The 22825-nt window shown below is 34.6% G+C and overlaps 1 protein-coding gene across 1 annotated transcript in view; it reads left to right on the plus strand.

Annotated features, from left to right (window-relative positions):
• The window catches only part of AQR (aquarius intron-binding spliceosomal factor), an 88065-nt gene that overhangs the window by 9986 nt on the left and 55254 nt on the right, over positions 1–22825 (plus strand). Inside the window, exons 4-12 of the mRNA XM_054565618.1 lie at positions 3930–3965; positions 6559–6679; positions 8409–8549; positions 10251–10319; positions 11363–11463; positions 14885–14961; positions 18109–18173; positions 19275–19391; positions 21460–21573. Coding sequence (XP_054421593.1) covers positions 3930–3965; positions 6559–6679; positions 8409–8549; positions 10251–10319; positions 11363–11463; positions 14885–14961; positions 18109–18173; positions 19275–19391; positions 21460–21573 — 841 coding nt within the window. The remainder of the gene's footprint in view (positions 1–3929; positions 3966–6558; positions 6680–8408; positions 8550–10250; positions 10320–11362; positions 11464–14884; positions 14962–18108; positions 18174–19274; positions 19392–21459; positions 21574–22825) is intronic.

The following is a 22825-nucleotide window of genomic DNA, read 5'->3' on the forward strand; positions in this document are numbered from 1 at the left end:
TCATTATATTAGCAATGGCTGGACTTTTTCTGGACAGACCTTGTATATAACATGTAACTTGTTGGTCTGAGGGTAGCTATGGATAAAAGTGCTTGAGGAAACTTAACTAAAGATGAGCAGGTAGATAAATTCTAGTAACCTTTTTTTCTTATATGTTAAGGATATATCAATCTGAAAACTGAACTTTCTGAACTAGTTCTCTGCCTCTTTTCAGAACAGGCTTTCAATCCGGTGGCTAGTAATTACATGTGTTTTTTGTTGTTTTATTTGAACTTTTGTTCCTCAAAGATAACTTCTGTATAATGAAAAGCTGCCAGTGATTTTTAAGTTATGTGATTTGGCTGCATTATTTCTATTTGCTGAAAGGTATCCATCATTAGCTGTCTCACTTGGATTTATCAGGGCACTTTAACAAGCACATTCTCATCTTGTACCATTTTAAAATATTTGAATACAAGTGAAATGATTTCATTCTGTCCTCAAGTATCAAAGTTCAGAACATTAAATGCACCTTTATAACACAAACTGTAGTGTATATTTAAAATTTTAAATGATTATTTTTTAGACCAGTGCCGTATAGAAGCTCTGTTGCTATGTTATGTGCTCATAATGTCTTCATTATTGGAGAATGACTTGATGTTAGATTTATTAATTTGTTTCTAACCTATCAAAATAGGCAGTTTATAGTCATAAGGCACTCAATATTATAAATTAAGGTTCTTGTAATATTCACTTTTGGAGCATCAACCCGGTGTCGCTCGGAAGCATCTGAGAATTAAATCAGTCAGTTCTTAACATTCTTTTGGTACAAATGATCATTTTTAGGATCTCAGAATTAGATCTTAAAATATCATTGCCTAGTCACCCCTGTAATGTGCTGTAAATTACATAATTGATTCAGTTTGCCATCCTTATTGTTATCAAATTTAGCAAGATTGTCTTAATAATTTTTTTACCATATTAAAAATAATTGTTACTTCTTGAGTGCTTATTACCTACCAGATTCTATTCTGAGCACCTTGCATATAGTAGCTTATTTATTTATCCTTACAACAACCCTGTGATAGTCACTGTTACTTTCATTTTGTTGGTATGAGGGAGGAAATAAGTAGAGATACAGAGCAGTCAAGTGACTAGCCCAAGATGTTTCCTAGTAGGTACGAGGCGGAGCCAGGTACTAAATTGTTGTTTCTGACTCTTATTCAATACACGGTTCTTAAATAGGATAGAGTTCATTGCCCTTTAGGATGCTGAACTAGCACACTTTGGTATGATTAATCCTGTTACGAGTTCTTCCTAGTGGTTTTTATACTGAAAAAAAGGTGGGTATAGAACAATTTACTTTTGCTACTGTTTACATTAATTTTTATTAAAAATAAAACTTCTTTAAAGTTCTTTACTATGAAACATAACAGAAAAGGGCACAAAACAGAAATATATAACTTTCTAAATTATTATAATTCATAACTACCGCCAAGGTGAAAAACACACACGCACCCCGTCGGTATTGCAGAAGCCCTTGCGTGCCCCTTTCCTCTACTGTTTTAATATGTAAGTGCACATCCGTGAACACTGTGGTTTAGTTTTGCTTGTTTTTGAACTTTAAATAAATAGAATCTCACAGTATGTAATCTTTTTGTGGCTGGCTTCTTTTGCTCACAATTACTGTTTTTTTAATTATCTATTTAACAATAAATCCAGCAGTAGTAGATCAGAAGTTTGTAATGCCAGGGCCCCTCTCAGCCTTTTAACAGTTTTTTTGTTTGTTTATTTTGGTTTGGTTTGTTGTTTGTTCAGCCTTTTAACAGTTTTTTTGTTTGTTTATTTTGGTTTGGTTTGTTGTTTGTTTTGGTTTGGGTTTGTTTGTTTGGCTTTCCCTGTGGGGTCGCCAGGGGGGCTGCTACAGCTCCAGACCGCATGTTTTCACACAGCCATATCCCCAGGAAGGAAGCAGGGGACAGTTATAGCAGCAACAGAAGTTCCCTTTATATGCCCCTCTCTACTTTTTTTCCCTTCAAATTTAATGAGCCAGTTAACAATACAGTTAATAGACTTAATTTATTGTACATAAATCACCCAACTTTAGGAGGATTTAATGAAATCCATATTAAACCCGTTACACAGAGTTGGGTGCAAAGCATGCTCTCAGTAAATATTGGTAACTTTAAAAAAAAATCCGAAAATTCTTTACATTAGTTATATTTGTCATTGTTACTTTTAACTTTCCATTCTTTAAATGTCTTCTGGCATGTTGTCTGGTCCTAGACCCATGTTCGTATCTTATATGTACACCTTTAGTTAAGCACCTCACTTTGTCTCAGAAAGGTTATATTGGCAGAAGCATAATACTCTAAATTTAATGAATACCACCAGAATTGCTAGAAGAGAAGTTGAGTTATTTTTCAGTGTTTTTGCTTTATCTTGACCTGTCAAGACTGATTTTTCACTTCTCCAGTCATCCAAAAAAATGATAAATTGGCCACTCTACCCTCTTTTGGACATGAGAAGACTGAGTCAGTCCCTAGAATGTTTAAAGGTGACGCTGAATTATGACTAGTGTACGGATTTCTGTATCTCATGAGCCAAGATTTTCTTTCTTTCATCAGTGAGGTCCTATTTGTGGCTGCAAATACGAGGCTGCAGTTACGTACAAAGTGGGCACCAAGTGAATTCTGTTGTCCAGCGTGCAATTAAAGTGGAATGTCTGCAACTGGAGATCTGGAGTGTGTCACATAAGCTGTGCGCCCATCCTCTCAGTGGACTGGCAGACTGGGGAAGCCAGGACCTTGGCAGGGTTCTGTCATGTGCTTTTTTGTGTACAATAAAAATCTTCATTTCTTTCTCACCAATATTCTGTAACAAAACTTACGTAGTGAAACTATTCAAGAGATCAGAAATCAGTGGAATAAGACTTTGACAGGATAATGGTCTCTTAGGAAATTATAAATTCATAAAGCATTTAATTTTTAAAGCTAGAGGCTATTACCCAGTGGCAGTGTTCTGACCTGACTACTTTGTTTCTCATATACAAAACGATAAAACTAAATAAGTGGATGTTTGGACCTGCATTTGAAGAGATAGCCTGTAACTACAGCATGGTTTATTCATATAGAATGAAATACTTCTATTGAAAAAAAGATAATAAAGAGATATCTGAAATTCCATCCACAATTTTGTAATATTTTAGACTTAATGTTAAGACTACAAAGCCTGTGAAAAGTCTGATTTCCATGTCTGTGATATATATGCAGTGTGTCTCATGCTTATAGGAAGGCATGACTTCAGAATGTTTCTATGTGAATGTTAAATGAAAGAATGTTGGTAATTTTTAAGAAATTGAGACAGGCTAGCATTTGGAAATTGCAGTCCAATATTATGAATATTAATGAACATTTGTGTTGTTTTAAAATATTTTTAGTTTATTGATTTTAGAGAAGGGGGAGACAAAGAGAGAGAGAGACAGAGAGAGACATATCCATTTGGTTTTCCAACAACCCATTAATTCATTGGTTGATTTTTGTATGTGCCCTGACCAGGAAATGAACCTGCAACCCCGGTGTATGCAGATGATGCTCTAACCAACTGAGCTACCTGGCCATGGCAAACATTTGTGTTTTGATTAAAATCATTTGGCTATGAATCTGTGTTATATCCCAGTATGTCATGGTTCTGATTGTGTTTCTTATATGGGTAGGGTAAGATTTTGCTTTTTACTGTTCCTAGCAATTTTTTAAAATAAAACAAACTACTCTAAAACAAAATACACATTAAGAAATATAAAAGCAAAATGAACTTTCATCAGTGCTTATCTAAATATGATTATTCTGATATGTGAGTTGATATTAAAGCAAGATTCCAAAATACATCTGCATTAATAACTACATGTTTATATTTTCTATTTAAATATTTTTATTATTTGATATTTTTAGGTTTGCCATCAGAAAAATAATGCTCTTGGAATTTAGGTGAGTTAAAAGTCTTTACTTTGATGAAATTAAAGATGACACCATGATTTAACTTTTAGCTAAATTTTCTGTACATTTCTGTAAGTGGTTAAAAAATAATTCTAAGTTTTTTAAGGTTTATATTTTTGTGATTTGCTTATTTTGTAATATGTTTATGAAACCGTTGTTTTCATAGTGATGCTCCCTTGTCAGTGTAACTTGTATTTTGAATTGTTTCTCACTGTGCAGAGCAATTTGTGAACTCTTAGTTCCTCTGTGATCAGTATGAGTGAATTAGAGTGCATCCTATAGCCACTTTTTCTTTCCAAGCTAAGTTGGTATTACCAAGGCAGCCTTGGTACCTGACCTAGCTACTTATAAATATTTCAGACTAAAGAGAATGTACAGCTTTTAGATCATGTAGGTAGATTAGGTCATATTTCAACCAAGTATAGTCCATAGGATGGAAATAAAAGTCAGGGTTGTTGTTAATGATAGTAATATTTACCATTTATTGAATGCTTGTCTTTACTAGGTAGGCACAGTATTAAATATTTTACATACAGAGATCTCATAGCAACTCTGCAAAGTGAGTGCTATGCTTTCTATTTAGTTGAGGAGGAAACTGAGATCAGAGAGATTAAGTAATTTGCTGAAGATAGTGCAGTTAAGTAATTGGCAGACCTGGGATGCCAAAGCTCATTTTTCTGCTTCTCTACAGTACCTTGAGGTTTAGTCTGCATCAGAGGTCAGAGTCTCTATATTAACAGCTGTTAATGACTATTACACACTGATTTGATCTTCACTCACACAAAAAATTGGTATGAAGTAGGTGTTCTTACCATTTTTACGGAGAGAAATGTAATTTTATTGTTGTGAATTAGCTAGAAAGTTGACCTACTACATCCTAAGAACTGTGTTGTTATTGAATGCTTGATCTCATTCAAAGTCTGAATAACCCCACCAGGATCTTCCTTATTTTATAGAGGAGAACACTGAGACTAGAAATTGGACCCATCTGGCCCTTATTAACATGCCTTTTCCATAATCATGCCATCTTTCAAGAAGACAGAAAAAATTAAGAGGATGCTGATATATAATTAGGATAAAACCAGAATTCTATGGTTCTGGCAAACAGCAGATATCAAGAGCGTTGTGGGAATTGAAGGAGAAAGCAATAGAACATATTGAGGCATCAGCGATAGTGAACATTTTTTAATAACTGAGAAATTGGGTTGTTACCTTTCAGGAACTTTTATGTAATATCTATGTGAGAATACAAATTTTGAACAGAGCAACTGCAGAGCAACAAAGAGGGAAGATCTTTGCTGATTTTAAGATTTGCTGAAGAAAAAAACAGACTACTCAAAGGGAAAGAAGGAAAATAGATTGAATGTAAAATCCTCAATTGTAGTAATAGAGAAGATAGTAGAGTGAGATTAGTAATAAAAAAAAATAACTATCAACCTAGAAAGAATTCTATAACTAGCTAAACATTCATGAAATAAAGATATTTCAGCTACATTAACATTAATAGCCTATTGCTAACAGAAGTTCTAAAGGACATAATTAAGGGAAAAGGAATTTAAACTTGCGAGAAAGGAGTGAAATGAATCTTCATGCACTTTATGGGAGAGCACACTAGTCTGTAACTTGGAGGCTTTTGACCATTATTCTGAGTAAAATATTATCCAGTTTCTTAGGTTTTCGCAAATTAAGTAAGAAGGATTGCTAAAGATAGACTCATGGAAATGCCAATGTGAGCAGACCTTTGAAGCACAGAAGTAGTGGAAAAACTATAGCACACAGTGGGATCAAAAACCCTTACCTCCGGGTTTGCGCACATGCACACGCGTGTAAGTGACTGAAACATTATGTGTGTGAATGCTTTAAAGCAGGAACAAAAAAATCCTGCTTTTTATTTTGTTAGTGCTTTAGAGTACAGCCCAGTGCAGCATTTGATGCTTATAACTATCCTAAATGATAACAAATGACTAAGTTATATTCTGGAAATCAGAAATATGTAATTTGTTTAGGAATATTTTCACCAAGGCCTTAAAATAAGAATTCTGGCATCTTGAGGGGGAATATGGCAGTTCTCTTGAAAACTGACTTATGTTGAATACCTTGTAAATTAAATATTACAAAGACTCTTTTTGATTATTTTTTTTAGTTTCTGGAAGTCACTTGATCCTGATAGGAGTCAGTGTTAATTTTCCTAATACATTTATCTGTGAAACTGTCCATGTTATTTTTAGAGTTGATATTTGTTAGATATTTTTACTTTTTACTCTACAGAGAGCCTTAGGTAAGGGAATATCTAGTGTTGTGATGATGATAATTACATGTCAATAACTTTTGATGTCCTTCTATGTAAAATATAAGACACTCATTCTCCAAAACTGCATTTGCTATACATAAGTTTGTAGTAAGTAGCAGTGGCCTATATTATAAGTGTCTAGTAGACAGGTAAATTGGTGAAGGATTCGCAAATTAAAATTACAGATATGCAAAATGTTTTTAGAGAGTTGTAAATAATTATGCCTTTTCAGATGACTAACATTACAAGTGTTACCAGCTAATGAAATATTCTATGCCTTTTCACTCTTTACAGCCAGTATCTTGAAAATTATCTCTGGATGAATTATTCTCCGGAAGTGTCCAGCAAGGCCTATTTAATGTCAATTTGTTGTATGGTGAATGAGAAGTTCAGAGAAAATGTCCCTGCATGGGAGGTAACAGATTTAAGTGACTTCATATTGTGCTAACTTAAGCCATTTATTACCAAGCAGCAGAACTTTTTATTAGTAATAAATAATGCTTTTAGAACAGAACTTTACCCAATAATAAAGTAAATGTTGAGAAAATGGATATATGAAAAGTAATACTTTTCATTCAATTTCAGTACTTTCTTCAAACTAATTTACTATTAATTAAAAAATTACGAATGGGGAGTCATTTTCCTGCTTTTTGCTTGAAACAAAGAATGACATGGATTATAAAGACCTTTACATCAGATAAAGTGAAGTTTATATTAATTAGTACAAACAGATAATGCTCAAATGAGCTAATATTTTTCAGTGCCTTGTTTCACAACTAGAAGTACAGATGTGTTCGTAGTTCTATGTGTATAAAATGGTGTTTCCAAAGTCAAGACAGATGTTTATATTGTAATTTCAGTTTCCTCTGTCTCTGATTTGGGATCTGTTTTCCTTTTTTGAAATTTCTAGTAGACTGACATTTTCTCTTTGTGCTTAGTGTAATTGGAGGTGTGTCAGTAGAGGTTCAAAATCTAGGTTTCCTTTGGCCACCACAAAATGCTCAGCTTATCAAGAGTTTCTTCCCTTTCAGTCATTCTTTTTTTCTTTTCCAGAATACCAAATTTTATTCAAGAAAAAAAAAAATACACAACCAAAATTTCACTTTATCTATTCAAAAGTTAAAGATACAGTTAAAAACCTCTCCACAAAGAAAACTGCAGGTCTAAGTGGCATAATCTGTAAATTCCACCAAACATTTAAGAAATAAATAATACTTATTATATACAAATTTTCCAGATAATAGAAGTGAGAAAACATGTCTTAGCTGATTTTGTGAGAGGAGCATTATCCTGATACCAAAACCAGATAAAATCATCAGAAAAAAAAACTAGAGACCAATAAATGAAGAAAAGGCATAGATACTTGCCATCTCTTTTGAGACGGTGGTCTCCAAAGTGAAAAGGTGTTAGACTCTTTAAGATAAAACCATGGTCACTTCTGTGAACTATGCATTAAGTTGCTACCATCTTATGGCAGTTAGAGCCCAAACTAAAATATGGGCCTTACATCTTATTCAGAGATCTTAGGAGTATCTTGAAGTTGCTTCAAACTATTGTACTATAGGAAAGGAGAGACGAAATCTTTTGATCCAGAGAATGGCCTGATCAGCTTGCATATTATAAAGACTACTTCGGCGACTTGAAATAGAGAACTGGCAATACAGATTAAGAGAAGAGGTTACACAAAGATTTAGAAAGTAGAATTGATTGGGTTTGATAATTGCTGTAGCATTAAAGAAGGAGAGTACTATTTTCAATAAGCTTCTAGGCTTGGGCAACTGAACATAGATGATGCTAATGCCACTTACTAAGATAGGTAAAAGAGGATTGAGGAATATTTCAGAGGGTACAGAATTGTTGAATTGAGTTTTGGATTTACTGAGTTTAAATTCCCTTTGGAGTATCTAGATGAAAGTGTCCAGTAGACAGAGAAATGCAAAGATTTCTGCAACTCTGAATAGTCCAGAACCCTGTATTTGACTTGCTACCATTAATTGTAAGTAAACAAATAAACTTTTTGTAAGTTTTACTTACTTTACTTATTTTTTTCAAGACTCCTAAAAAAGTCCACCGGTGCTTGTTTAAGGCAGAAAAAGAGGTGAACATGCCACTTCAAAATGAATTTTTATTTTTTCTCTTTTCAGACTTTCAAGAAGAAGCCAGACCACTTCCCGTTCTTTTTCAAGTGTATCCTGAAAGCAGCATTGGCTGAAACTGACGGGGAATTTTCACTCCATGAACAGACAGTCTTACTGCTTTTTCTTGATCATTGCTTCAATAGTTTGGTAATTTTACTTTACCTTTGGGGAGAACTTTCAGGTTTTCTTGTTCTTTTAAGTTGAATGTAGATGAGATTACCTCTGTAGCCAACTCTTCATTCATAGTAATGGGGAATGAGGAATGCTAACAGCCTAATTTCAGCCACTTCTTAATAAACCATTTTATAAGACCTGTTTGCTTTTTAATAGATTTGGACTTGCTCTCTCCTTTCTTCTCTTGGACTCCGAGAAAAATGATAATGAGAACTGAAATTCTCCAAGGTAGAATAGCAAAGAGTCTGGTTAATAGGAACTTGGAGTAATGAGATCTTTGCCATAAGCTGCACACAGAAACAGTTTCATTACTCTTTGGTCATACTTCACGCACAGGCTGGCAGGTCAGCAGGAGAGTGGCTTTGAGTTGACTGATCAGGGGCACCTGAGGATCATCTTTGAAAATCTCTTGGGTTGTATATGATACATTTCTAATCCTTCATAAGATTATCTTATAAAAAATTAAGTATTTACAATAATTAATATTTTATTTGTGCTTCCCTGCTGTGGTTCTCTGAAGGTATATACCTATTTATTTAAAGATAAGTGCTTCTGAATTGATAGTGCACTTAGACCCCTGCAGGAGAATGCATGGGCTTGTTTCTTATCCTGAAGACTGCGTGTCGATAGAGGGATGGTTGGTACCCGTCTCCATGTACTACCTCACGCGGATTTTGTAAACACATAAAAAAAATAGATTTATGATGCCTCATTGAATGCCACTATTACCCTGTAACATTGATTAAACTAAATGATGCAAATATAAACTTAAGTAGATATTATTTCTTATCAAAAATTTAACAGAAACAAGATTTAATTAGTTTGGTGCTAGCTTTAAGTTAAAAGCTAGCTTATTGAAATGCTCTATTTTTTTCAGTACACTGTCAGTTCTCTTTATTTGAGGTAGTTATTTAAAGCTGCAAATACTGAATTAGCTAAAACTGAACCATTGCTCCGGAGGAAAAATATAGGATTATTAGGATCAGCAAGCCTCTCTGGTTACAACATTTTCATCAACTAATCAATACATAATCTTGTTTTATATGTGTTTCTGTTTTAAAGATACTTTATGTAATATATATTGTTGATTCATTAATGTTGAACTCATGCTGTAACTTACATCTGAACCAACCTTAGATAACACATTTTCACTGAAAGGCACAACACAGCCTCCTTGAGCCTGAGCACACTAGACAACACTTCAGCCCTGTGGGTGGGGTCCATTTTAAATAACAAAACCACCAACAGAAAGCACAGAAATGTGAAAAAGTAGCACCAAATAGGCCATGACACTTTCTTATAGATGAGCTGAAACAAGAAGGCAGAGCCCAAAATGTGCATGTTGCGCAATTCACATTTTTCACTTCTGTATGCTGTCTGTGAGTGACTGTGAAAGCATGAGGACTCTTGAATTTGGGGTTACAAATAAATTTTTGCCAAGTAGGTGAATGTCTGAATACAGAATTTGCAAATAATGAGGATTGACTATATCTTTTTAAAACAAAGTATTGAACTTCTTAGTATTGCAATATCATTAATGTGAAAGCATCGGTGGCATGTTCTCCCCCACCTCCCTTCCCCCAGAACTGCAAAGGGCGGTATGCTGCGTGTGTAAAGACTTAGGTTAAAATGCTCATGCTGTTTCTAAACTTGTTTTCTTCATGCTTTAAATAGGAAGTAGACTTGATACGAAGTCAAGTACAGCAGCTTATCTCCCTCCCAATGTGGATGGGCTTACAGCCTGTAAGTATCTAATTTCAGAAACTTACTTGGACATAAAAGTGCAACATGTGGATTTAGGCTATGTAGCTTTAATATAAAATGGTAGCTAAAAATCCTCTTTCCTCCTCTAAAAAAAGTATCTAATTTACTATGCATTAATTCAGTCATAGATGTAGTTTTTAGTTTTAAAGTTCTTATTTGCAAGGTAATATATATTTTACCTAATTTTAGTATTGTAAGGTGAAATAAGGTAGTATCTATTGAGCTCATATAGAAGGGCCTTAATTTAGCAAAATATGGTTTATTCTTATGAATTTGGAGGAGAATCAATACAGAATTGAATTTTTATTTTCCTGGATTGGAATATACATACAACTATAGGAGAAGGTATGGATCATGTTTAACATTAACAACTTTATTTTTTCATTAGATCTTTATTAGAAATGCTTAACTAGTATCAAAGTCAGATTAACAGATCTTAACGAGTAAAGTTAAAACTCAAATTTCAGTATCATACTTTATTCAGGATTCCATTTCCTACATGCAAGTGATTTTCCAGACACTCAGATATGCAAGCTCATTCATAGGGACCAGTTGATGGGGATGAAAACAGACACGTAAATAATTAATAGAAAGTTAAAAACTGTAAGTGCCATATGAAAGAATATGGTGATGTGGACATTACCTTGTTTACTTGTAATACCTGTTTTATGTTCATTGTTTTAGACTCATTTTTCAAACTTTTCCAATCATTTCTGCTCATCAGTGTTAATGCTCATATTTTTCACAATGAAATTAATTTTAGAAATAAGAATTTACATGACTATTGAGCTTAAAATTTTGACTAGAAAAGGCAGTCTCTTTTGTCTTAGTTTGTTAACTAGTGTTAGAATTGAACAGTTTTTAAAAATAGAGTTATTATTTCAGGTTTTTTCTTATTGCTTTCAGGTTTTATCCCATTGTTCTGTATTGCATTCATAAATCAGGAAACCAGTAGTTGATCTAATTTTTATGTTTGTCATTTGCGAGGTTGCTGGTGATTTAATATCTTATTATTCTTTCAGGCACGATTGGAATTAGAATTAAAAAAGACACCTAAGCTAAGAAAATTCTGGAACTTAATTAAAAAGAATGATGAAAAGATGGATCCAGAAGCAAGAGAACAGTATGTTGCCAAAGCCTTGTTCTGTGTTGGTTTATTATGCTGGATTGTGGGTCTTAGGTGAAGTTGACTGGTTTGTTATTTGCTTTACATAGTGCTGAACCAAATTGATGATTAAGAAGTGTTGTTACCACTTTTTTCTTCTTTCTCTTCTCTCTGCCCCGAGGATAAATATATCAGTGGTATTCTTTCTGCCTATTGTTTATCATCTGTCTGTCGTGGATTGTTCTCAGTTTTCTCCACAATCTTTAGGCTGTCATTCTAACTTCTTTCTTTTTCTTACTCCCTCATTCTTAACAATGACTTTTATACATTTCAACCATAATTCATTCGTTCCTTCATTCAACAAGGATTGAGTGTTTATTATTTTGCCCTATACTATTATTGCAGGTATAGGAGATACAGCAGAGGACATACTGGAAAAGAATTCCTCCTGCTCTTGTGGAACTTACATTTTAGTTGGGGAAGACAGCAGGAAACAGATGGATTAAGATAGTATATTAGATTATGATTCATGCTAAGGAGAAAAACAAATCAAGTGTAAAGAGTAAAAAAGCAGGTGAGGGTTAGGGGTTATTTTAATAGTAATTATTATTAATTGGATAAAAGTCTGGTAGCAAGTGTATATAAAAGAGATCTGCATCTCTTTGAGGCTCAGTGGTCTAATTGTGCATTTACATTATTTACTACATGACTGGTCTAGCAATAATCCTATTTCTTTCTCCACCTTTAATTGCTCTTTTTCCACACTTTTTAGAGTAATAACATGATAACTTACTTTTTTTAAAAAAAACCCTCTGTTTCTATTACCTCAATATGATTTACCCTTACATCTCTCTGGTTCTAACATTCTGTGCTTTCCTGTCTTTGTATAACTCTTTGCTCTCTACTTCTGTTTGGATGCATTGCCATGAACTCCAATTTGGCTTAACAAAATAATGCTCATTGTTTTTTCCTTCCAAACTCACCTTTTTGCCCAGTTACTGTGAATTCTTTCAGCCATTTGGGCTTGAAATTCTCTGACTAGCTGTTTTTATCCATCCAGCCAGTCTTAACTGGATTCGTCTTTTTTTTTTTTTTTTTTTTTTTTTTTTTTAGATTATATTTATTTATTTTTAGAGAGAAGGGAAGGGAAGGAGATAGAAAGGGAGAGAAACATCAATGTGTGGTTGCTGCTTGAGCGTCCCCCCACTGGGGACCTGGCCTGTAACCCAGGCATGTGCCCTGACTGGGAATTGAACTGGTGACCTTTTGGTTCACAAGCTGGCACTCAGTGCACTGAGCCACACCAGCCAGGGCTGGATTCATCTTTTGACCTTCATCTTCCTTCTTGTCTATTCACACTACTGTTGTCTAACTGGAAGGCTTTTATAGGGGAGAGGGACCAGAAAAACCCAGAATTATCTCCTGGAGGCCAGGCCTCCTGTAGCACTGGCTCCCCCCGCTAGGTGAGTATTCTAGGAACCCGTCTGTATCAGTGTACCAGCTGGTGGTGTTGTGAGAGGCTGCCTTCTCCTTCAGTGGATTGTTTTTAAAAACTTTCAGGTGTCCATTTCATGATGGGTGATTTGGGAGTGCTCCTGCCCCCACTGCGCTGAGTGTTCAGCAGTTTTTGACCAAGAATGACATGAACCCAGTGCCCCACCCTCCCTATTTACTGGATCTTACCCTGAGCGGCTTTTTTTTTTTGTTTACCCTGATGAAAAATGCCCTCGAAGGGAAACAGGTTGCAGATGTGGAAGCGGTGAAACAAATAAACGGCATAAGCATTAAAAGACATCAAAATCAACAAATTCAAAAACTGTTTTGAACAGTGGGAAAAAAATGTCTCAGTAGGTGTATTGTGAGTACTTTGAAGATGACTGAAGTTTACACATGTAAGAATAAATAACCAATGTTTTATAAATAAATTCTGGGATTTTTTGGGCCCTCTCTTGTATAGCCTCCTGACTAAGCCGCCACAATAAATTCCTATTTAATGTTTCTTCTAGCTTTCCTACAATAATGGGCCTAACTAGCCATCCTCATAGAAAACTATGTTTATTTCGTCATATTCCTACTCACAAGCTTTCGGTGGTGTCCTAGTTCCCATAGGATAAACTCTAAACTCCTTACAGACCTTCTTGTGACTCTCCCAAATCACTAGACTAGTCTATTCGTTGTTTCTTAAAAATACTCCTTCCTTAAGTGCCCTTTCCCTCCACTCCATTTGAATAAAGGTTAACCTCCTAAACACTCTTCCAGACCGTTTTAGGCCACAGTGCTTTCTTCTGAATTCCTGAAACACATTGTGGTTTTTTCATTGAAAATCCAGTTGTTTGTGTAAAGGGTAGTTGTTTAGAGCAGCAATTTACAATTGGTGTGCTGCAAGAATTTTTATAACATGCAGTACCTGCCTATTTAGTCAAGGACACGGGCCTCTTTTCCCTTAGATTGTCAAATTTAAAAAATGACAGCAGCCTACACAACAATAGCCATCCAGTGTGAATGAATCAAAATTACACCTATTTTTTTTGCCAGATTGGCAAAAATATATTTTTTGGTGTGCTGCAGAATTCTGTTGATTAGTTTATGTGTGCTATGAGGCGAAAAAGGTTGAAAATCACTGATTTAAAATGTCATTCTGTAATTAGACATAATTACGTTCCACACTCAGTTGCCATGTACTTTTAGACAAGTTACTTCACTTCTTTGAGCCTCACTGTGAAATTGAAGCATTAGTACCTATTTTATTGAATGGTTTTCAGCATTAAATGAGATTGTTCATATGAAGTACTTAACACAACTCAGATCCTGGTACAGAAATGCTCAATTAATTTCAGCCAGTTTTATTAAATGCATGCTGGTTTGTGTTACTAATTATCTTTTTATTATATGACTTATCATTTCAAGTTTTAGTCATTCTCCCTCCTTTGTATTTCCAGCAGTACTGATATAATCACTTGTATTGACACCTGATGATTATTTGTTCATTCATTGGTATATAGTGCATCTTAAATTAGTAGGGAGTAGAAAATTGTTTTTTAAACTAGGTTAATTTTTAGATTTGTAATACTCTGTTATATTTAATACTTTAAACATATTAAAGTATAAAATTGCTCATCTTTGTCTTAATGACATACTTAATACTAAATTTTTAATGTTAAGGGAAGACTAGAAATGAAATTTTGAAAATTCCTTTCTTGTCCTCATCTTTAAATCACAACTGACAACTTTTACATGAAAAAGAAATAGATTTTTTTTTTTAGCTAGCTTTTTAGGCCAATAATTAGGCTCTTCTTTTCTGCATGTAGTGCTGTATTTACATAAGAAGAAAAGAGAAATGGAACATTTCAACAATATAAGAAAGGCTTGTTCAACCTTTTTTACTTTTGAAATAATTATTTTTCATAATAACTGATCAACGTTATATCTTTGATTTTAGAGCCTATCAAGAAAGAAGATTTCTTTCACAGCTCATCCAGAAGTTTATCTCTGTGCTAAAATCAGTCCCACTTTCTGGTAACTATCTTCTTTTACTCAGCTTACTTGAGTTATTTAGATACCCCCGTAGGATTTACTAATTTTTACTCCAGAAACTGCTCTTAGGATGACTTTTAATTGTAATGACAAAATGTTATGTCCTCCCCTTTTCAAATATATTACCAGTCTGAATATTGTGACTGCCATGAAAAATTCACATACATTAAAGGTATCAGCATGGTTATTAAAATGTTCATTTATTTAGTAAATATTTTTTGAGCTTCTAGTAAGACCCAGGTCCTGAACAAAGGAGCTTGGACAGAGTGGCAAACAAGATAGTCGCCAGTCCTGTCCACATGGCCCTTACAGAACGCTGCTGAGCAGTGTGTTCAGGCGACATCAAATGCTGTTCGCAGAGGAAGAGAAGAGTATTTTTGAGGTATAAGGAATGTATTTTTGAGGTAAAATGGAAAGGATTTCTTTCCTTTGTGGCCCCCATTTATTGATGAAAAAAATAAAGTTTATACTATGTATACACTTTGAAATATATCATGATTATACTATATGTAGAGATACCTTTATGTGTGTGTATGTGTGTGTTATATGCTTTTATGTCAGGCAGGGCCAATTATTTTATGCCAGTTTTACAAGATCTTTATAAACATTTGTGAATGCAAACAAAATATTGTTTACTTAATAAAGGTGTATATATGCTATGTAAGATATGTCATTGGTTAATAATATTTTATTTCCTAACCTGAATATAATCTAAGAACAGCTCTATAGATGTAACATAGTTCTATTTTTGCATCAAAAATTTTAGCTTTGTTTAACCTAAAAATACAATAGAATTACTTATAAATGCTGACCCTCCAAATAATATTTTACTGAAAATCATGCCTATAATTCTGTGAGGAAGAGTACTAATGTTATAAATCAGTTGTACCTGACTATGGGCACAATATTACTACCGGTATAAAGAAAAAAAATTATCATTTGCTTATAATCTAAGTCACTTAATTATTAGTATATTTAAATCATTCAGTTAAGAGGACTTAGATTTGGTTTTCTTGCAGCAATTAGTAATAATGAGTGCTTAGAACTACTAATATGTGTAATAATGAGGTCATTAAAAATTCATGTCTTGAACTTTGGAATGTTTGTCTGTGGTCATTTAGAAAAGTTTGATAATCAAGTAGCAATAACATAGGGCCTGCAGTAATTTTAACAGCCATTAAACCACTAACTATTGCCATTGTTATTTATATATTGTCAGAAAACAGAAAAAAAATTTTTTAGATCTTGAGTTTCAATCAAAATTTATTAACATTGCAAAGGAAGAAACAAGGTGTTGAAAACTGTGGGTTCAGAAAGGGTTTAAAGATGGATCGATTATATAGTTAGGAAACAGAAAACTAATTGTTAAAAGAATAAGAATTGTAGTTTCACTTTACAGGGTCATTAAAAACAACATGTCCTTACAGTTGTCATAAAGGAAATCTCTATAGGATAACCTGAGATGTCAGGGCGGCTCTCAGAAGGAAAAAGAAAACTGCAATACATGTAGGAAGCCAATGATAGGATATATTGATGTCTGAAATTGGAATAACAAGCTCTCAGCTCTAAAGAATGTGCACAGTAGGACCAACTAATTTAAAACATGGAGCTTTATTCACCAGAGCTCAGAAGTTGAGTACCAAGCATCATATTCAAACTTTAAATAAGCGACTGCCAGTAACTTTCTCAACCTATAAATAAAAATACCAAATACACAATGTGGTCACATTTTAAGTATTAGGCAAAAATATTTTCCTTTGTCAGTAACAAGAACAAAACATAGCAACAGAGGACTGGTTTGTATGGATTCTGGTCCTGTCCAGCCATTACTTTGTTCTACACTTTTATCAAGTCATTTTCTCTAGCCCTCCGTTTGCCTCTCACCTAGAAAATGGAGAGCTAAAATAGATCTAGTTCTCTAAGGTATTTTCGAGCTATCGAATTCCATGCATATGTAATTTTAGGGTCTGGATTATGGACATGGAAAAGTTCCAGTTAACATTTCCATATATTAGTCACAAAACTATTCACATTTTTTTGTCACATAAAGCCTTCCATTTTCCTGTATACCAGAAATAAATGCAATGAGTAGGTTTATTTAAGCATTTGTAGGGTGCCTTCGTCAGGTCTAGCAAGTGCTGCTTTACTTGTAGCTGGGAGTCCTTAGATTAAGCGATAGTAGGGGGTTGCCAAGTTTGCTCTGTGCCTTGGCAGAAATGCTCTAGCTGGTAAAACTGAAGATCATTTCTTGGCATGGGGGGCAGGGGATGGGGACTTGTACTCTGAAAGTATGTAATGTCACAAGATTGTAATTATTTAAAAACAAAAATGTAAAATTTTAAAACACAGTACATTAATGCTCATGAATAATATAAAATAAGATAGTGATTTAAAAATTATTTTATTGTATAAAGAATCCATGGACAAAGCCAAAGTGGGGAAGGATTGAGGGTGGGAGGTGGGGGTGGGTGGGACAGGGGAAAGTGGTGGCTGGAAAATGGAGACAAAGGTATTTGAACAATAAAAAATATATATATATATCAAATAGAAATAAATATTTTATTGCTTTATATGTCATTGACATTTTAATGTCAAAAAGGAATATGTGCACAGTGGGAAAAAAGTCATAAAAAGTATCCCTTTAATTAGTTTGGTATATATCTTTCCCACCCATTTTTTTATGCATTCTAAGGTATCTTTGTATATGTACATGTACACATATATGTATCTGTTTATGCATATAAAGAAGTTCTAGAAACTATGTGAAGACAATATGAAAAGTAGGGCAAAAACTGATACAAAACTGCCTTTCTAGTTTTTCTATCTCAGGTTTTTTAAAAAATGTAATCATTTAGTATAGATTTTAAAAAATTAACACTAAAATATTTTGCAAATCTTATTTTTATAATGTTTTCTGATGCAAGTTTTCATTTTTTCATATTTGTAGAGTAGATGTCGGGGAAGGCCCACCTTTTTGTGAAATCTATGGAAGGTCCTTACTCTGATCATAGTTCAATCCTGATGAATAGGGGACAAGTGACCTTGTTTAAATAACTGCCATTTTAGAATATAGTGCCACAGAATAACCTAAGTAAGAAAATTCTAACATGTTTTCTGTGTCATGTCTAGAACCTGTTACTATGGACAAAGTTCATTACTGTGAAAGATTCATTGAACTTATGATTGATCTAGAGGTAAGAAATGTGCAGGTGCTTTTCTGTAATACAGTCATTTTAAGGAGGCTATGATTAAGCATATGACTATATGTGAAATATTTTTTTATCACCTCAAACTGGCCTTTGCATTTATTTCAAGGTGTGTCAGAGAAGAAAGTCCAAAGCACTTGACTCTTGATGTTCTCAGATGGCTGCTGTTTGTAGGAAAAACGGTACTTAGTATAGTTATTAAACATGAACAATGGCAGTTTATTATCTGTCACATTTTAATATCCCTTCATAGAGTTTTAAATAGTGGCTGAAGTCATGGGTTTACGGCCATATCTTTAATAATCTTTTTTAAAACTTGCCTATATTGATGAAGAAACATGTAGCTGCTATTGTCAATTTTTAAAATTAAGATTCTTAAAAAAAGATTCCATACTACTAGGTAAAAGATTTTGATGGAAAGTTCACATGCAGAGTTGGTGTAGGTCATACTGAATTTATTTCCTTTCCTTTCCCTCTTTAATGAAGGAAATTGAAAGAAAATCCTTTCAGTTTGTCTCTTATCTGGAAAGGTGGCGTGGTTTCTTGACATGAGGATTAGAGTATTGGACTAGCAATCATTTATGAGATCTTCATTCAAATTCTAATTCTGCCAGTAACTGATTTATAACCATGGAGCATCTCAATAACCTCACCTATAAAAGGAGGATGTCTGATTATATTAGTGGTTTCCAAACTGACTGTCACCATCTTGCCTATCATCTTGGGCTGCCAGAGAGGGATGTGGGAAGTGGAAACCGAAAAAGGAGTCTCCCCTCGGGGTTCCTCCTCCCTTTTTCTCAAAGCAACTCCATTTTTAAACCTACACTCAGTACATTCTGGGATTTCATACAAGGTTTTGTTTGAAAACTTCTGGCTGAGACATCTGAGATTTTTTTCAGTGCTATAATTTTTGAGAAATAATAACACTGAGTTTATTTACAACATGGACCTTGCTTTGTGCACGATGTCTCCAGGAGACTGGAGGGTACTTTGGATGTGATTAACGCTTATAAGTTACATATCAGTAATTTTCACATTTAGCTACAGAAAACCTGCACACTTATTGCCATGGTGTTTATTTTTTTCTAGGCCCTACTCCCCACAAGGCGCTGGTTTAATACCATCCTGGATGACAGCCACCTTTTGGTTCACTGTTCCCTTTCCAATCTTGTTCATAGGGAAGAGGATGGCCATCTTTTTTCCCAGGTGAGCATTTATGTATCTGAACATACTTACTGTTCTTATTTCTAAATTGATCTTTTCTTTGCCTTGCAACTGAGAGTACCAGGGCATGATACAAAGTAATTTTGCTTTGTATTGAATTGAATAATGAAAATTCTTAATTGTTCATTTTTAAGTAAAATCAAGTCTTAATGTACAAAATAAATGCATTTTTTGTCCTGACTTGTGTGGTTCAGTTGGGCTTCATCCCACAAAGCGAAAGGTCGCCAGATTGATTCTTGGTGAAGGCGACACTCCCGCATTTTGGGTCAGGCACCCCTGCCCCTGTCAGCGTAAGGCAACCAGTCAATGTGTCTCTTTCACATTAATGTTTCTCTTCCTCTTTTTCTCCTTCTCCTTCTCTTCCCCTCTGTAAAAATAAAGAAATAAAATCTTTAAGAACTACAACAAAATGAATGCATTCTTATATAGGTGGCCTCTAACAAAAGCTTATACTGTATTATGTGAGTTTGTTATGATATTACTAAATTATGTAAAATTTAGTGATGTAGCCCACATAACCACTGTGGAAGATAAAAGATGATGAGCTTTAATTTCAAGTGAACTATGCCCTAATAACATGGCTCTCCATCCATGAGATGGTGCTTGATAGTGTGGAAGCATGTATGCTTTGTGTGCTAACTTGGATACGAAGATGAAGTATTAAAGAGTTTTGCATTTCCTGTAATGTCATCTGGAAGAAAATCCTTTTAACAAACTTCCAACACTTGTGTTTCAATAAGGTCATAGTTAGAGATATGGTTTTTATGTGTTTAGATATTATATATTGGGTTGACCAAAAAATCTGTTTATTTTTTTTTCTGTGAAGTAAAAGATACATTTTTTCTTTTCACCAGTGACTTTATTGATCTCGGTATGTTGAGTTTGTTGGCTCTCTCCCACTATTGGCCTCTACTGGGTAGAGGCCAAGGGTGTTGCTAAACATCTTCCAATGCATAAGATAGTCCCGCAGCAAAGAATTATTTGGCCAAATTGTCAGTGGTACCAAGAAACATCACAAACCACTTTTGTATTGCACAAATCTTTTTTTGCATTCCGATTGCATTTTTACCTTTTTTGAAATAATAAAGCATAACATGCAGAAAATATTGCATACTTTCTTCCATCTTCAATATTAAAATGACTGCACAAAAATTCACCAATTTTGATTTTTTTTTAAGTGCATGCTAATATACAGCTGTCACAGTACCATCTAACAAAATTGTTTCAAATAAAGTTAAAGACAGCTAAGCACTCCTAGAGCCATCATATGAAAAAATACTGAATGAACTTTTTGGCCAACCCAATAAGACTTCTTTTACCTTGTTTCTGTGAGCACTCCTTTTTTTTCCCTCATTCTCTTATTAAATCCCAGTGATTTTCCTCACATATTAAAATTCTAATATCTGATATGCCATGGATTAGCATTAAGAATAATACAGAGTCGGGGTGAAGGCAGCCAGTGAACCCTGTTGATGCTGCCACCCCAGGGGGAAAGCAGCCCGTTAGCAGCGGAACTACGGTGCCCTAGAGAAGGGGCCCGACGGCTGCGGAGACTGAGGAGAGGAATGGATTGTTATCTTTCCCCACCTGGCAGATTTTCCGCCATGGAAGCAGCACACACAGAGTATCTCTCCAATCAGCAATCCCAAAACTCTCTAAAAGACCTCGGGAGTTCCCTCTAGTGGTATAGTTCTATAGATTTGCAGTGATGTAGATAGATTTTTTTTTTTTCTTTAAAGTGACTGGCTTCCTTTGATTAGATCCTTAATATCTCTTTGTTATTGGGATTGGCGTTTAAATTCTTCTCTGTATAAGTAGACCATATATATGGTGTAGACTTAATTTATTCACAAGGCACATGCGTACCTTTTTCCACATAAATAAAACTACATTTGGGTATGTTCTGAAATGTTTGTTGCACTGTTTACAGAGCTTTTCAGAATCTCTGAGAAGGTAAACGTACTTGTTTATTATTTGAAGTAAATAATGTTTTTCATGCTTTCATGCTTTTGTGTTCACACAGTTTATTAATTTAAATATATCCTTTCAGCTTTTGGACATGCTTAAGTTTTATACTGGTTTTGAGATTAATGACCAGACTGGAAATGCTCTCACAGAGAATGAGATGACTACAATTCACTATGATAGAATTACTTCCCTGCAGGTAATTGAAATGCACTATAGCCTTTGCTTCTGCTCCATAAAGTCAGGTCGTGAATAATTTAGGATTTGTATAGTACAAATAGAAGAGGTATTAATTTAACACTGTTTTCATCATGAATTTTGAATTCATGAAAAAAAAAAACGGCTTTCTTTAATAGGCATCATCCTGAGAATAAATATGCTGATATTTGATACTCAGAAATATTAGTTACTGGGCCAGTTTAGTGCATTTAAACCTCTGTTTCATTTTATGAAAGAAGATATGTCAACATATGACAAAGTAGTGTAAACATTTTGTACATTTTTGAGAGAAACACAGGTAATGAAATTCACCAATATAGCGCAGATGAGCAAAAGTATTCTAGTTATGTTCTTTACTAATCTCATCTTCCTCTTGAGCCCCATTTCCTCTGTTGGCAGAAAGTAGCTTTTATTTATCAATGTAAAGTAATTCATTTCTTTCTGTTCTAAAAGTCATTTTTCTGAGTAAAGACTCAGTCAAACTTAAGTTCAACTTTCTTGCATAGTCAGTTCTACTATCTCGCAAGGAGTCTCTGCTGTTCCTCCTTTTTCCAAAATGGCATCTGGGTACATGGAGACACTAAGATTTATGGTTTGCAAGAGGAATGATCTTCACACTGTCCTAGCTCAAACATCTTTTCTTGCTTTTCTCAGAGCATTATTGTTTTTATCCTGTCTCTGCCCTTGAAGTGACCGTGGTTCGATTGGCATGTGGTCTGTTCTAGGCCAGGCAAGGCATGATGATTGCTCACAAGGAGCTTGGCTGTCTCCCTGGCGAGGAGGCCCCAACTTTGTTCTGGACAGAGCTAGAACTCTCCTGTGAGCTAACTCTCGTTCATTCCCTAGCTTAGCTCGCTCTTCAGCTTTGGGTTACGCAGTCATTTTGCCACTGCCTGTAGTAATCCTGCGGCAGGCTCATCCATAACCTTGACAGCCTCCTGCATGATACACTGTGGGTACATGAAAACCTCTAGATCTTCTTTGTGCCACATGGGCATTAAGGAAGACTAGGAATGCTGTCTTGTATTCTCCCATCAGATCAGCATAATTGCTGCTGTTTCGGTTTTCTTGGCACTTACTCCATGTTGGTTGGGGGTGGTGCCCTGCAAGGCCCTCTCTTTCCTGAGTTCCAACATAAAGCAGGACATAGCACACTATGCTTTTGGCTTCTCCCTCAAACTCTCTCTGTTTAGTGGGAATTTTCCTTGAAAACTAAAACTTTTAGTTTTGTT

Source organism: Pteronotus mesoamericanus, unplaced genomic scaffold, assembly GCF_021234165.1.
Source record: "Pteronotus mesoamericanus isolate MK-2021 breed Mesoamerican mustached bat unplaced genomic scaffold, CSHL_Meso_final contig_164, whole genome shotgun sequence".
Classification (NCBI taxonomy): domain Eukaryota; kingdom Metazoa; phylum Chordata; class Mammalia; order Chiroptera; family Mormoopidae; genus Pteronotus; species Pteronotus mesoamericanus.